The following is a 17,344-nucleotide window of genomic DNA, read 5'->3' as shown; positions in this document are numbered from 1 at the left end:
CTTTTCAGTTTGACGGTAAGTTGAAATAATTATTGAACCTAACTTCCACCGCAGATGGAGATTTAATTTCACAATTAATCTCTAATAATGCCGTGTTCGCACTACTGAAGAAATCAGGAACCTCAGTTTGGCACTTGATACTGTAATCAGTCTGCATGTCCGGTATTTTGATATCATCTGTTTATTGCCTTATGTTGGAGCGAAATACGGGGTCATTAAAATACTGCAAATTTTTAAAAAGAATTCACTTTAAATTTCTCATGTTTGGTTCTCCTAACTTCAGGGATTAGGGTCAACTGAGTCGTTTCCTTGTGAATATAACAGTAATTGAAAGGATATGCGCATTTTGGGTGTAATTTACAAACAGCAGTTTTCCAGTATCATAGATCATCGCCCCTTCTTCAACTCTTCAAATTTAGACAGCACCGTAAATTTCGATTATATCATGTGTGGATACCTGACATAAACAAGCATATACTTTAAACAGTTGTGGCTTAACATATGTATTACATAACCCTGGTTCTATTTGTAAACAGTGGCTTGTCTCTATGGTATAATCAACTCTTAAAGATCATTATATACAAACATGGAGGGAAGGTATTAATAAAAGTTCCAAAACGTCATTATTAGAAAGTGTTCAAACCTCTGCCGACGTTTGATTGATTTTGGCTATACCTTCGTGTTTTGGCCCATTATGTCAGTTTGGACGTTGTATCATCATTTACCAACAGATAATAGATACTGGAAATAGATCATAAACAGGAAATGCAATCATTGTAATTCACCGGCGATAGCCGACGAGTTCCACTACTTACTGTTGTTTGACAACATAAGATCCCAATTTATCCTAGTTTATTACAAAACAGTAAATGGCCGACTTTCGCAAAACTGAAACTATTGTTGACCCCCGATGATAATCCAGTTGTTAAGGATGTATACTTAATTATATTGAATTGGTAAGTCCGAAAATATCTTTCCATGTTGTTTTACCCGTGAAGGTCTCGGGGTAGAATAGACCTTCAGCAACCCACGCTTACCATAAAAGGTGACTACGCTTGTCGTAAGAGGCGACTAAGGGGATCGGGTGATCAGGCTGGCTGACTTAGCTGACACATGTCATCGGTTCCCATGTGCGCGGATCGATGCTCATGTTGTTGATCACTGGATTGTCTTGAACAGACTCGATTATTTACAGACCGCCGCCATATAGCTGGAATATTACTGAGTGCGGCGTAAAACTAAACTCGCTCACTCTTTCCATGTTGTACCGTGTGTACATAAACCCTCCATGCTGTACTTTCAAAACATGCACGTTCCCATGTTGTACTATCAATGCATTTGCCTTCCCACATTGTACTATCAATACATTAGTCTATCTATATACTATCATTACATTTGCTTTCCCATGTTTGTACTATCACTACATTTGCCTTCCCACATTGTACTATCAATACATTAGTCTTTCTATATACTATCATTACATTTGCTTTCCCATGTTTGTACTATCACTACATTTGCCTTCTCATGTTGCACCATTAAGACAAGCGCCTACCCATATTGTACTTTCAATACATTTGCCCTCCTATGTGGTACAACCAATACATGCGCCTTCCCAGTATCAGTCCATGAATTTTCCTGGATTTTCCCTCAGTAAGCCCCTATTGCGAAATTTATTGGCGCATCTCCAAGTGCGAAATCTGGGCCGTCGGCTGAATGAACCCGAGCGCGAGCGTCAGCTGTCACGTGACCCAGCGTATATTTAAAGCTATAATCTTCGAGGGCCTTCAGTCGGAGCGCACATCAACATGGCGTTACCAACTCCACCTATCCCGCCCATCAAGGACCCGGAAGTGAAATGCACACAGGTAAGTGGTCTGTTATCATGTTATCAACCGCTGCTGCTTGGACTGACATTGAACAATCGGCCTATGGATATCACTGTCACGGTGACTGTCTAATGCTAGTAATGGCTTCACGAGCGTCAACGCTGACTCGGTGCTGCTGCGGTTAGTCAATATCCTTTCAGAACAATAACGATTATTCCTGATAGTTAGTGTGTTGTTTGTCTTGGAGGCAGCGACACAAATTCCCTGGAGGAGAGGTAGTTTTGATGTTCCAGCGCTGACCATTACAGAAGGGGATAAGTTTCCCCGACCCCTCCGAGTACCCCAGCCCCTCCGAGTATCCCCGCCCCTCCTAGTATCGCCGCCCCTCTGAGCACACCGCGCTGTAGGCAGCCAGCTGTGTCTACCGTCCCTTGTGTCCAGTGCTTCAATGACAACAGAGACCATATTATGAAGTATTTATATTTATGGTCTCTGGTAGGTGGTCAACAGCGGTCCGAGTCTATTTGAACCCAGGATAAACTGAGGACAGATAACTTGGGACAGATAAACTTTGGACAGACAAACGGCCTACATGCAGTGACAGAAAACATGTTGTTACTCCGTTCCGCTGAGTCGTATAGGTGCAGCCAGCTCTAACTGTGACAACCTCTCGGATTAGCGCCCAGATGCATGTACATGCATGGCCTAACTACTTAAATCACTTATAAAGGACATTTAATCAATACGTCTCACTAAATGATAGTAACAGCAAGAATGATCTGACAATAATGCTTAGTCATTCCTAAGACACCATGATCGAGTTGTTAGCGAGCACAGAGAGAATATATATTTTATATGTAATACATCGATATATACTAAATGTATGTGTGTGAGTGAGTGAGTGCGTGTGTGAGAGTGTGTGTGTGCGTGTGTGTGTGTGCGTGCGTGCGTGTTTAGATGAAGGCACATGCTGATATTTATTTGATATGAGACTACATTTGGAAGGGACTGTTTGAGCATCCAGATGTCAGCTGATGGTGACTGTTGAGGAACTTTGGGAAAACATTCCGTATATTTGTTCCTTGTCTTCTACAGTAGCAACAAGCAAATGGGTATCCATATGAAACGTTGAGCAGTGTGTTATGTATCGATGATAATATAAAAGTCGTGGCCTTAGCTTGCTACCCTATGACAACCCGGATTAAATACTGATTGGATCCTTATGCTGTGTATTTAATGATCATTGACATCTCTTTTATAGATTTTTATCAACAATGAGTTTGTCAACTCCGTCAGCGGTAAATCGTTCCCGACTATAAATCCGTCGACGGGGGAGAAGATAGTGGACGTGCAGGAAGGTGACAAAGTGAGTTCTAGCGCCAGGTCATATTTACATCATGGAATAGTTTGAAATCATAAAGTATATCTAAAATCACAATGAGCTTCAAAAGATACCAGGAATAGAAACCATTGAACTGCCATGAACAGGGTCCGAATTCCCAAAATATTATCCAATCCTCTGATTGCCCGTCTGTCATTATCTCTACATGGCATTACACACCAGCGCCGACAATAATGTAGATCAGGAGGAACAGCCCCTAGTTACCACAGCTCCTCGTGTCTTTTCTGTAGGCCGACGTCGACAAAGCTGTTGCCGCTGCAAGGAAAGCGTTGGAATTTGGGTCATCATGGCAGAAGATGGACGCAAGTGGGAGAGGGCGCCTTCTGCTGAAGTTGGCAGATTTGCTCCAGAGAGACATAGCTTACATCGCCGTGAGCAGAACAACTCATACTCTACCTCTGATAATTAACGACCCGTGAAGGTCCCGGGGTAGAGTAGGCCTTCAGCAACCCATGCTTGCCATAAAAGGCGAATGTGCTTGTCGTAAGAGGCGACTAAGGGGATCGGGTGGTCAGGCTTGCTGACTTAGTTGACACGTGTCACCGGTTCTCAGTTACGCAGATCGATGCTCATGTTGTTGATCTGTCGATTGTCTTGTCCAGACTGGATTATTTACAGACCGCCGCCGTATAGCTGGAATATTGCTGAGTGTGGCGTAAAACTAAACTCACTCACTCACTCACTCACTCACTGATGATTAACGCTGTGAAAGAGAATGTACAATGATGATCGATACGTTCACGTCTGCTCTGGTATATAAACTGTCCAAAAGAAAGATAAACTGTAGTCATGCGATAAATATGCTGCTCTTCAACTGACAACCACAACTAGAGTCATATGAGAAAATCCTCTAAGAGGTCTCAAGTGGTATATTCCCCTGAATTGTTTCGTAGAGTCTTGACGTTCTGGACAACGGCAAGCCGTACAAGGAGGCATTCTTCATCGACACTGGGAGCTGCGTCAACATCCTGCGCTACTACGCTGGGGCGGCCGACAAGATATGTGGAAAAACCATACCAATAGGTAAGTTGGTTGAATCTATGACTTTTAATCATACTGAAGATTTCATTCATTATCTGATCACTGTTAACGCGACAAATGCCTTTTACAGAGATGTTTTAGAAATCTGTTTTACCCTAACTGAACGAATGTATTCCGTATTCATAGGACAGATATTTTAAGCATCACCAGAGTCGACACATCGATAAATACGTCTGCCATTCACAAATTCTTTGATAGCCACCAGTACTGACTGGTGTTTTACGATCGAAGCGCTCATAGTGTTCTCCAACTCCCTGTGATGAGATATCACATGGCGACAGGAGAATACGTTTGACTGAATTGAGGTCGAAGGATCAGATCACTTGATGATTATGTCAATGACATTGTCGTGAAGTTCACAAAGTCTAAACGGTGAAACATCTTACAACTGCAAACTGACGAAAGTGCCCATTGTTTCATGTGCATAATTATGTAAGAGGATTTAATACATGTACTTAATAACCGGGCCCTTATTCCCCAAACGTTCGTAGCCCTCGGAATTCTTAACTATGATCGTAGCCAGTGGGTTAAGAATGGTACAGATGTTTCAGCCAGACACGACTACCCAGTGATGTGTAATCTGTACGATGTCAGCTGGAACGTCGCATTTATGAGTTTTCACTACACACAGCGACTCAGTTCAGGTGGAGCTTTATTTAATTATTTGATTATCTACTTCGCAAAGTGGAAAATATGTTAGTATACACTCAAGTGTATTAATTACGCACTGTCAGAATACTAAGGCGATTATTTAAATTTAAGTTCGAGCAGGTGATGTTTAAGTACGTGGATGGTGCATGATTAATATCCCTGTGTATGTGTGTCCAGTATCGCTGGCATGGCCTAACGGTAAATTACCTTGTAATACTAGATCAACATCTGTTTCCCAATACAAACCACCTATTGTTACCAGACGCTGCTCTTATCTCCCACCATCTCTGAACTACCGGTTGCTTTGCTGCGAGTTAGGGTAGGGGACTCGTGCTTGCATCACAGCAAACTCATGCTACCCTGATTCTCCACCACCTGTCCAAGGGCGTCCGTTGAAGGTGCTCTCGGATGGTAGTTCAGGATGGTTGACTGAGGGAAGACAAGAGTCAACGTGTGTGTTGAAGACAGCAGCAGTCATATAATATTATGGTTGTGGTATAATGGTTGAATGCACATCGGGACCGAGTGACCAGTATTCCCGATGTTGAGACCCTCTCTGTCACTTGTACACATTCAGAAGTCGGACGGCGATATTTCATCGTCGACGTAGTCGTTGGTGAGACGAAAGTTTTTGCCCACACCTCGACTAGCCGCACAATCCGTGGACTTCTGTCGATGATCTGGTTTCCCAGTTTGGGTGGTGTCTTTGGGCGGTCTGCCTGACTAACCATATCAGGCAGGTTTTTATGCACAGGGACATCGCACATGTACCTACGTACGATCAGCTGAGGTAGGGAGGTGTTGATAGCGTTGAGAGTTAAGGGTCGTGGCCGGAGGGGGGTTTCTGATAAGGAGGATACCCGAATTGTTTGCTGAACACATTACATAGACAGAGGATAGAATGTCGATGCGTTTTGGACATATAATCTTCCCAAAAAGTAGGGGATATTCAGAAACAATACAAAACTGCAGAAATGCACTGCTGTTCTTATTAGAGGTAACCAGTGTATGTTAATAACAGACCAGTTGCCTACACATGAACATAAACAGGTCATATGGGCAGCTTATCTGACGGCTCAGTTCACTCGCAAAGAGATACACTCTCAAAAGTGGAAATGGACGTTTATGATTTTTGTCTCAATAATGAGTAATTGCTCCACCAATCCACAGGCATTCAGCAGATCGTCGTGGCATGCTCCTAATCAACCGTCCAAGGACGATTTGGGGAAATCTGTCCCACTCCTCTTGCAGAACCGCGGCCACTTCTTGCAGTGTTGTCGATTGACGTTCTATAGGGGAAAGTTCAGGACTCATGTCTGGCCAAGGCATACGGACAATAAGGTGACGCTGGAGGTAGTATTCACGACACGAGCGAGGTGGGCACGAGCATTACCATGTTGAAAGATGAAATTCCTTTTCTACGCTGCCTATACCATTGACGCCTGTTTGCCACGTGCTGGCGGATTAATGGAGGCACATCACGCGGACGCTGCGCATGCAGAGGGGCTGTATGTAGCCGATTTCAAATCGTTTGGGGTGTAACTCGAATTCCTGTAACTTGATGCAAGTTTACCGAAACCTGAATGGCCGGTTGTGCTTGATTTCGCAGGACCTGTGTACGAATGTATCGATCCGGGGCTTGTGTAGTGGCTCTAGAACGACCTGAACGAGGTCGATCATCAACATTGTGTGTTTGTTGGTACCGGTTCCACAGTCTGCTGATCACCGACTGCGACACATTAAGCATGCATGCTGGCTACTGCTTGCTGTGTAGAACCAATCTAAAGCATGCCAACAGCACGCAGACGTTCATCACGTGGAATACGTCTCATTGCAAATGTAACGTAACACACTAAAGCAAAGGAAAGCAAACTTGGATAGGGTAAACCAGCAAGCAACAGTTTGCATGAACCCTTTCATATGGTGTCAGATTTGACACGTTTCGCACGTGCAGCTCTGTGGTTCCATTTAGGCGATACGTTCCTCATCTGTGAACATACTCTATTTGTATTTGCATTTGTATTTGTATTATCCCCTACTTTTTTAAGAGTATATATTGAAACACATAGATCGTTTGAATATATGAAGTTTTGAAGAAACTTATTTAAATAATTTAATCAATGACAATAGCGTGATATGCTAGTGCTAATTCCATAGAAATGTATTCAGATATGTGTATTCGGTTGGATTAGTGTAAACTATGTAGCATGGCTTAACAACACAATGCCTTGATCAGCGTATTATCTCAAAGTATAACAGTATTATTAACGGTCTGTTATATTCAATAATTTCGTTTTTATATCTTTGGCGCTGAATTAATTTTCTGATAAGAGAAAAATGCCATTTTATTTTTATATAACATTTTACATTTTATACCTCACACATAAATGATGTTTTATGACTGGCTAAGCGCTCTTCTATTATTTTCGATATACCCCACAAGTTAGGTACATTGCTATGTACCCCGCTGCCAGTGGCAACTTATTCGGTGCTTCGTGGTAGTACTTCTTTATCTCAAAAAACATTGAATCACGGATGATACACGGAAATTATCGATGTTTTGCGAATGCAAATCTTTGTAAGGGAAATAATTTGTTTTTCTTGTTTCTTCGCATTCCAATAAATACATTTTGACGAAACGTTCAAGTGTAGTCCCCGTGAACATTTGGAAGGGGAATTCCACCGCGGTGAAAATGCAAGATGCAAGATGCAAGACTCGAATCGTTTGATTCAAACAAGTTGGCAGAAGTGTACGATCTCATATCCTATGCATCAAACACTAATTAATAAACAAAATTAATATTGAGGTGTTCGGTAAGGTAAATACGCTGTACTTCAACCCGTGTCCCCCCTTGTGACTAGTGAACAACTTATAATGAATTATGCGTTTAGGGTTGTACTTACTTTATATAACATTACTTAGTCGTTACATGAGTATACACCGTATGAGAACCTGCCCACCAGTCTGACCGGCTGTCAAGCTCTGTCCAAACAAACTGAAAACACTTCTATCTATCTCTGTGCTGGAGATGGATGTGGCGTCAGGCGGCTGTCATTGATTACAAACTACAGAGACAACTGTACATTTATTCTGTCTACAGTCTACAAAACACTTCACTTTGCGAGCTGACATGGTAATAGTTGCAACAGGCTTCACGTATATATGTTCCAATGAGACAGTGAAATCAGTCATTTCGTAGTTGACTGAAACAATTCTGAAACTCACTGAAACAAGAGGGTCCGCCATTTCGCGTTATTCTCTGTAACAACAGTCAATCAATATACTTCTGTCATTTCATGAAATTGCATTTTAACTATATGTGGTGAACAGGGGTTATTAAGGTATGGCTGCTGTGGGCACAGCAAGAGTCAAAGAAGTTGGTGTAAATGCTTCAGAGTCAAGCTCAAGTCCACAATAGTTTTAACTGTTAGTGCCAATAAGTGACTGTTATCCACTTTTGTAGATTAAGTTATTAAGTGAACCTTTGTGAAGTATAATGCTTGTTGTTACACAAATTTACGTGAAGTAGCTGGCCCATTTAGTCACAGGACGATGGTCTTAAAGCCTGCTTGTAAGTTCTTTATTCAGTCTTCATGTTTTCTAGTCTGTCTATAGTTCTACTTCCAGAGACATAGCTTCACTGCTACTGCCTTGATATGGACCCGTCGCCGTCATCTCTTCTAATCGTCTACTCGTATAAGTCCTATATTCAGTTGTCATGTCCTCTAGTCAGTCTACTGTTCGTGTTTCAGATGGGTCCTACTTCTGCTACACCCGACATGAGCCGGTGGGAGTGTGCGGACAGATCATTCCGGTGGGTTGCTCGGCAGGTTCAGAATGTTTCATTCACTTTTTCTCATGACATTATATCTCCAAGGCCAGTCACCGTTTCAGCGTGTATCTAATACCCTGAAGAGATAACGGAATAATGATTGTTCTTGGGGACTGGGGACCTAGGTTCGGAAATAGCACAGGTTTGCGTATTCAGAAAGGATGCAGGAATTCCTCATGTAAATGTACTTTTTCTATAATTCTTGCTTAATGAGTCACTTGATACTTAATAAAACAGTTATAAACATCAATGTATAATGTTGAAATAAGATCCAAAGTTCACATATATTAATCCTACTTTAAGCAAGACGTTTTCACATCAAACGAATGTTAAACATAGCATTATGCAAGGTGTGTGGCGGCGATCTTTGAGTAATTGGGTGTGGACCAGACAATCCAGTGACTGACATCATGAGTACCTATCAATGGTATATGATAACATACATCAACCAAACCAGTAAGCCTTACCCCATTGGTCGCCTCATGGATCGTCACAGCGAAAGAACATGCTGATTGAAGATTCCCATTGCAATATGCAAACACGACCTGGTGTCATGAACAAGCCAAGGTGTAGCATCGCCACTTTGGTTCCTAAGATATCGATCTGTTTGTTTTAGTGGAACTTCCCCGTGCCCATGTTGATCTGGAAGTTGGCGCCAGCCCTGGCATGTGGGAACACCGTCGTCATGAAGCCGGCGGAACAGACGCCCCTGTCGGCGCTCTACATAGCGTCTCTTGTTAAAGAGGTAACGCAGCTCATCTCTCTATTTCTATTTACCTTGACCAGTACTTAAGCAAACAGATTACTGACCATGAAGCTAATTACTGTTGAACATGAAGTTTATATATTTGTTCAGACACTGCATTCGTACTCCAACTCGATACGAACCCTGTAACATGCTGAACTTCCGTGTAAACAGCATTGTTTTATTATGTTATTCTTGACATTGTTTCCAGGCTGGGTTCCCTCCTGGTGTAGTCAATATTGTGCCAGGATATGGCCCCACCGCCGGGGCTGCCGTCGCCTCCCACCCGGACATCGACAAGGTGGCATTCACGGGGTCGACAGAGGTAGGTGTACGGCTGTATACAGACTTCACTAACTGCATTGCTTTATTGTGAGATGAGTAATGCATTCGATCACCCCAGTCACCTTATTACAGGCATGTTGTAGATGATCTCATATATATGCCCCGATCCACTGATGATGGGTTGGAATCCCAAGCCAGCTCTGATGATGATCTCGATTCTGTTTGCCAGCATCCTGTTTGTATAAACTGACGGGCAAAAGAAACTTTCCCCTGGTACAATTTGATAGCTTTAAAAAACGACAAGAACAATGTGAAATTTGAATGTTGTAGTTTGTTGAGAAATGACATAGGCGCATGTTCAGTTCAAAACTTTTAGCTTTAACAGAGACTTATTAAACACATTTTGGTCGACATGAGGTCAAAATAGAAATTTCACGGTCAGACGGTCCAAACACAGCAATCTGGGATTTGAAGTCACTAATAGCGAATGTGTCCATCTCTGGCTTGAATACACACAGACACACTTCTTCTCATTGAAGTTGTAAAGCATCTGATGACGTCAGCCGGTATACGCCTCCATTCTTCGACAAGTGCGTGAACCATTTGTTGAACTGTAGATGGTCGGTTCTGTCTTTGTCGAATCTGTCGATCGAGGTGATCCCGCACGTGCTCAATGAGCATCATGTCAGGAGGGCGTGCAGGTCACGGAAGGACTTTAATGTTGTTGACATGAAAGAAGTTCAGCACAACTACAGTAATGTATGGTCGAGCGTTGTCCTGGTGGAACAATATCCCCTGTCGTTGTTGTTGAAGGAATGGCAGAGCTGCCGATCGAAGAACCTGGTCAATGTATTGCTGGTCAGTCAGATTAGTGTTGATGACCACCAAGTCTGTCTTTTGGTCAGTGCAAATGTCGCCCCAAACCATAACGCTGTCCTCATCATACGTCTCTGCTTCCTGGACGCAGCAGCGAGCTGTCCTTTCGCCTCTTCTTTTGTATAGTCGAGCCCTTCCATCGCCTGTAGATCTGCTTTAGTCAGAAAACAGAACTCGGCCCACTGCCCCCGCAGATGACAATGTCTGTCAGTCAGCAGCATTCCTCGCTACGGTCGGTAGGCCCGGATACCATGGGCACGTAGTCTTCTTGCTACCGTCCGTCGACTGACTGGGTGACCGAGAGCAGTTGCCGCTGATGACGTCACCATCAGGTAGCGGTTTTTCAGTTGCGATAGTCTCAGATGGCGATCTTCCTGCGTAGTTGTCACCCTTGGCCTGTCTGTCTTGGGTCTGGCCAGTCTGTTGATAACGCCGACGAAGGTTCCTAGCGGTAACGACAGAACATTGGAACTTGCAACGTTACCCGAAGTGGCGCCCAACCGCAGCATTCCGATGACCCTCTCTCGCTCTTCTGGAGTTAACCTTGGCATTGTTATGTGTTTTTATGTTGAAGTGCGATTTGCTCGCCACTGTGGGGTGGTTTTATACTGTACATGCATGTGCCTTGCACCCTTACATGCACAATGCGTGCGTTTTGTTGTTTTTCGTCCAAAGTGGTCAAGAGGTGCGTTTGGGGGCTGTTGTTTGTGGTAATCAAACTCATGTTTGAGGCAATAGCGATGGAACAATTTGCATTTGACATGTTGAAATTATCATACATATTGCAACAGAAAGTTTCTTTTGCCCGTTGGTATATTTTACTGACGTGGTAAACTATTAAACATCACAGTCTTCCTGTCAACAATATACACACTATATAAACTGTCGTGATGTTTCATCGTCGTAATACTGTCCACATCTGCGTTGAACACATTCTCACTCAATGAGTGATTTGTGAAAACGAGATCAGCATGCTGCTATATTTTGACGTTTCCATGTCTGTTGTATGCTATGTTTGTTGTGCGAAGATCGGAAGGGTGGTGATGACACTAGCGGCTCAATCAAATCTCAAGCGCGTTTCACTGGAGCTGGGAGGCAAGAGTCCAAATGTGGTGTTCGCTGATGCCGACTGTAAGTACTGGGTTTAACATCCCTGCAATCACTGGAAATTCCACTTTCGGTCTCTTTGTGTGCCTGTGTTATCCCCATGACCCATTTCCCTGTCTCCGCCTCGTGAAGATCTGGGTTAGAACTGATGCTTGTCGTAGGAACTGACTAACGGTATCGGAGGTTAGGCTCGCTGACTTGGTTGACACGTTACCGGTTCCCAGTTGCGCAGATCGATAGTCATGTTGATTGTTTGATCCAGACTAGATTATTTACAGACTCCCGCCATACAGATTGGATAAAGATAAACTCACTCACTCATTCACTCTGTTGTCACAGGTGATAGATTTGTGCGCTTTAAGCCTGATGTCCGAATTACAAATATTCTACATTATTAAATGAATGGATTACGGATCTCCCAGACCCAGTGATTGTGTGCCATTCAGTCAGCCCTTTCTCTGTTTTAGTGGACTACGCCGTGGAGATGTCTCACATGGCGTTGTTCTTCAACATGGGCCAGTGCTGTGCGGCAGGGTCAAGGACGTACGTCCAGGAGGACATCTATGACGAGTTCGTCAAGCGGAGTGTGGCCAGAGCCCAGGCCAGGAAAGTGGGAAGTCCGCTGGACGACTCCACCGAATCCGGACCTCAGGTGATTGTCTTTCATTCCATTCTTTCTTTATCCACACTGGACGATCATGATCTGCAGGATATATTGTAATTATGTAAGGAAACGCCACTCCAAGTCATCAGGCACTTAGCAAGGTATTAGCAAGAATTCGAATGAGAAGATATTACGGGCAATACAGGCTTCTGAATTTCGTTTGTGCTATGACTCTCAGTCTACTGTTTTGGCCAAGCTTGTTTTTGCGAGGCCCCCCATCAATCCACTTTATTGTACAATTCGTGGCTACATGACCATGTTCTATACATTCATCCAGTGATGTGGCAGTAACAGTATTTCTGATTTTATGTTAGATTGATGAGGCTCAGTTTAACAAGATTCTGTCCATGATCGAGAGTGGGGTGAAGGATGGCGCCAAGCTGCAGTGTGGCGGGAAACGTCATGGGGACAAGGGGTTCTTCATCCAACCAACTGTCTTCTCTGACGTCACAGAGGACATGCTCATTGGCAGAGAGGAGGTTGGTATTACACACCGAAACAAAAGTCTCATTAACCTGTCCAGACAATGACCTACTAATAACTAATTCTATTCTCTATGTCGAGGTTAAGGCAGCATACCCTAACTATGAAACTATGCCCTGTTTCGTGAGGTCGTAAAATGCATCTGTGTCACTGGTTACACCTGTTATGTGTTTTTTGCGCTTCTTCAACGTACTTCTGTATTAGGGTTGACGTCTGTACCAGAGCGCCAAACCTTTCTAGCGGGAGAGCATCGTTTTGAGATTTCCAGGTTTCCGTTTGTCAGATCTCTGTACGAATGAGCACGCTGTACGAGGTGTTTGCTAGGATTAGAAAGAGCGTAGTATTGCAATATACAAGTGCTTGAACATATCAAATCATGCTGAATAATAAATATAATATAAATGACATAGTCTAAAACCTCAGGACTGATTATCGCACTACGTTGCGCAGTAGGGCGGAACCGAGTAAACAGGAAACGAGACTGTTCCCTAATCAATGTTTTGACATGTGTCGGGTCCATACAACGAACATATTTGCGATCATATACATGTACAACTCTGAATTGTACTTTGCTGAATTTATAAGCTTAAAATATCCGATAATTAGAAACTGCAGAGCTAAGAGTTCCTCCCGTTCCCCCATCCCAAATATCGTTTATGTATTGATACACACTAGAATTACTAACAAAACCGAACAGAACAGTTACTAGAGGACTCACAAAAATAACTGAAAGACCCAAACTTAAGAACAATATATAGGGTTGAATCACACCGTATTACCTCTGTTTATCTGCGGAAGAGAGAATATGGGGGAAGGGAAGGAACTCTTTCCAATGCAAACAGCCAAACACGATAAGTTTTCAACATTGCTGTCCAATCATCCAGATATTCGGACCGGTCCAGTGTATCTTCAAGTTCAAGACGATGGAGGAAGCCATAGAAAGAGCCAACAAGTCACAGTACGGTCTGGCTGCCTCCGTTTTCTCCAAGGACCTCGACAAGGTCATGGCCTTTACTAGCAGGGTCAAGGCCGGTACCGTCTGGTATGTCTGCCGATAACTTGATACAGGAGACATGCACGTTAAATAAATCATTTCATCTGTTTCTTCCTCTCAGATATGTTGAATACCATTATCATGAAACAACATGTCTATATATGTGAAATACTAGGCAAACGCTATATAATATACATAACTGTCATTGTAACAAGTAAATCCATGTGAACTGAAAATGAGTGAGAGTATGTTGGGAGTTTGGAACCTGAGGAAAATCTCGTCTTCATCTAAAACTTATGCACTACAAATGTGGCCGGTGGGGAGGGGAAATAACATGATACAGGGACTGGGACAGGGAAATCCATTCTCGCCGTGTATTTGTGAATTCATCGAAGTCGCTGTAAAATACGTCAAACGGACACGTTGTGTACAGCATCCGTTACGCAACCTGGGTATTTCTTGGTGGTGTTAACACGGAAAATAACCAACTATGGTCATCATTACAGGGTGAACTGTTACAACTGGCTGACCGCACAGGCACCGTTCGGGGGCTTCAAGCAGTCCGGGTTCGGCAGGGAACTGTGAGTTGACGTAAAGCTGCATATCATAGTCATCGGCGTCTCTCTCACTGATGTTGATCATGTGCGAAGTTCACCGAACCCTGGTGAACTGGTTTATCATGATGGCAGTTGAAACTTCCCTGGTCAGGGTCGGATCCAGTCTAAGTAAACTTAGTCTCGGTGTATTTCGTTACACTCCACTACTGAGTCTAACAAAACCTAGTAGAAGGTCAAGTCTGGTAATCTTTGAGCGACCAATGACCGGTCAATCAATAGCGAGACAGTTAAATAGATTTAACCAACCAGACAACGGCTATTATTTAGGGATCGGAGGGACTTTCGAAATATTCAGGTCACTGACACAGATCTCTCCACAAACAAAAATCCGCATAAAACACGGTTATTTGACCAGCAGTATATGCGCTTTTGGGTTTCTGTTGACATGGTTACCATTAGCTAATATTTTCGCAAGATAACATCCTTGAATATTGCCAAAAACACTATTTTCAGCGACTGTTTACTCACCGTTGTCATGGTTGTACGTAAGCCGTGTGCATCACCCGGAAGCGAGCGTACGCTAAATAGCATTCGGAATCGTTCGGGTACGAACCTTTTCGAGATAAAAAGCTCAAAAGGTATGGGCGAATGTGCACAAAGGTTACCTGATGCGACCTCCCATAAGGTTTTGTTGGACTCAGTGGTGGAGTGTAACGAAAATTAATGAGGATACGTTTACTTAGACTGGGGTCGGATCCAGGATTTTGGAGAATGGATGGGGGTACTCGTATATCATAAAGTCCAAAGGTAAGGTTAGGGATGGGAAGGAGTAGGGATCCGCCCCTTCTGACACTGTGGCCATTTTGTTAGCCCGTCCAAAACATTTTGTGTTTTGTACCGCTGACTGAAAGACAATCGGTCTCAGTATCACATGAGGGGTGAATACGAAACGATGAGTCACTTCCGAGCATCACATGAAAAGCATCCAGGTGACTTGTAGCTTATTCACAGCTATTCCCCTTTGCTTAACTTTCCAGCACACATACTTGAATCACACACAGGTACAGGTGCTGGGGTGCGGGGCTTCTGTACACTGGGTGGTGTAGGAGATTCTCATCCATGTAGGTTTAGCATGCCATAGTATTTAAAGGCGAGCTTCTGAACCTCTGGTACTCTGGTGTAAATAGGTTCCTTCTGTTTCAGGGGTGAATACGCTCTCCACGAATACACGGAAGTGAAAACGGTAGGCTTACTTTTTGTTTTCCTGCTTGTGTATTGTACCCACTGGTTGAGGCTGTGACCCTTCAAAGCAATGTAATATGACAGCCTGATGATGCAAAAAGTCTTCTGATGTAACAAGTCAGTCCATGATGTCTGCCCCATGTTCTCGTAGATTAAATAAGAACATAAAGCTATTAGTTTCTATATTTCGGCAAGTCGATTTGGTGGTAAATCACAGTGCAAATGTGGATTCATAATTGTGGAAAAAACTATCTGTTGTGAGAAAGACGAAAAGGTGTGTAGAACCGTTATCGTTGCTGTTTGACATGGACACCGAGCAAGCTCATAGAATAGGAAGAGACTGAAACTGCTCTCAGTGTTACAACATGCTGACGTGTTACAACATGCTGACGTGTTACAACATGCTGATGTGTTACAACCTGTTGACGTGTTACAACATGCTGACGTGTTACAACGTGCTGACGTGTTACAACATGCTGACGTGTTACAACATGCTGACGTGTTACAACGTGCTGACGTGTTACAACATGCTGACGTGTTACAACATGCTGACGTGTTACAACATGCTGATGTGTTACAACATGCTGACGTGTTACAACGTGCTGATGTGTTACAACGTGTTACAACATGCTGACGTGTTACAACATGCTGACGTGTTACAACATGCTGATGTGTTACAGGTTACAGTGAAGACGTCGTCGAAGATGTGAGGTGTCGAAGATGTCAGACGCTCAAGGGGTAGTTTGTCAACACCATGATCTACTGTAATCCCTCCACATCTTTACAGTTCAGGGCATTAGGTGTATTGTAATGAGAAACAAACTCTTGAGTCTCGTTAAACTGCAACTATGATAACGTCAGGGAGAACTCGATCTGTGCACACTTGATTAATTAGCACTACACAATCTGTCTACATCCATTACTCAGTGGCCATATTCCCAACCTGTGCACATACTTTCCTTCGAAGTCTCGTGATGATCTTCTGTAACGTAGTTGTAGGAAAAAACGTCATCCTCCGGGGCGCTGCTTGCATCACTTGGATTCATGAAAGCAAGCGGAATATTCCTCCTGAGATGAAATCAACAAAAATGAAATTGAGATTAACATGAGAATATGATTTTGTGCCCTTATAATGAAATGTGATTCAGCCAGATTGGTAGTGTACTGATGTTTCTGTCGGCTATGTTTGTATGGAATAAAGAGCAACTCGTGTTCAAGGCATTGATATCCATAGCAGCATCTTGGGATGTATGAATGACGTTGTAGTTGTACATGTTGTATTCTACTCAAACCAGTAAAACGTTCACAATTATTAATGGCGTGTCCGGTGTTGACTGTTTGCAGAATTAACTTTGGGTGTTCCGCCTGTTTTGCCCAAGTCTGAGAGGTTGTATTGTGTTGTTATGTATTCATAAGGCGGAGGGGGCGATGGGGAAGCGTAGTGGTCACAGCGTTCGCTTGTCACTCCGAAGACCCAGGTTCGATGTCGCGAAAGTGTACAATGTGTTAAGCCCATTTCTGTTGTCCACCGCCCTGATATTTCTGGAATATATAAAGCGGCGTAAAACCAAATTCACTCACTCACACATGTGGCGGAGGGAGAGTGACACGGTGGGAAAAGTCGTGTGCCTGAGACCT

General features: G+C 43.3%; 1 protein-coding gene across 1 annotated transcript; it reads left to right on the top strand.

Moving 5' to 3' along the window:
• Nucleotides 1–1,651: 1,651 nt before the first annotated feature.
• Nucleotides 1,652–17,022, top strand: LOC137278662 (aldehyde dehydrogenase, mitochondrial-like). Its single transcript, XM_067811166.1, has 14 exons — nt 1,652–1,865; nt 3,088–3,192; nt 3,459–3,599; nt 4,122–4,251; nt 8,674–8,735; nt 9,370–9,498; nt 9,710–9,823; nt 11,688–11,790; nt 12,234–12,418; nt 12,745–12,909; nt 13,798–13,955; nt 14,414–14,488; nt 15,668–15,707; nt 16,387–17,022. Exons 1-14 carry the CDS (start codon nt 1,806–1,808, stop codon nt 16,414–16,416), a joined length of 1,497 nt encoding a protein of 498 aa, XP_067667267.1. The 5' UTR covers nt 1,652–1,805; the 3' UTR covers nt 16,417–17,022.
• Nucleotides 17,023–17,344: the final 322 nt, after the last annotated feature.

Source organism: Haliotis asinina, chromosome 3 (assembly GCF_037392515.1).
Source record: "Haliotis asinina isolate JCU_RB_2024 chromosome 3, JCU_Hal_asi_v2, whole genome shotgun sequence".
Taxonomy (NCBI): Eukaryota; Metazoa; Mollusca; class Gastropoda; order Lepetellida; family Haliotidae; genus Haliotis; species Haliotis asinina.
Note: the sequence above shows the minus strand (reverse complement) of the source record. Positions and strands in the feature narration are given on the sequence as shown.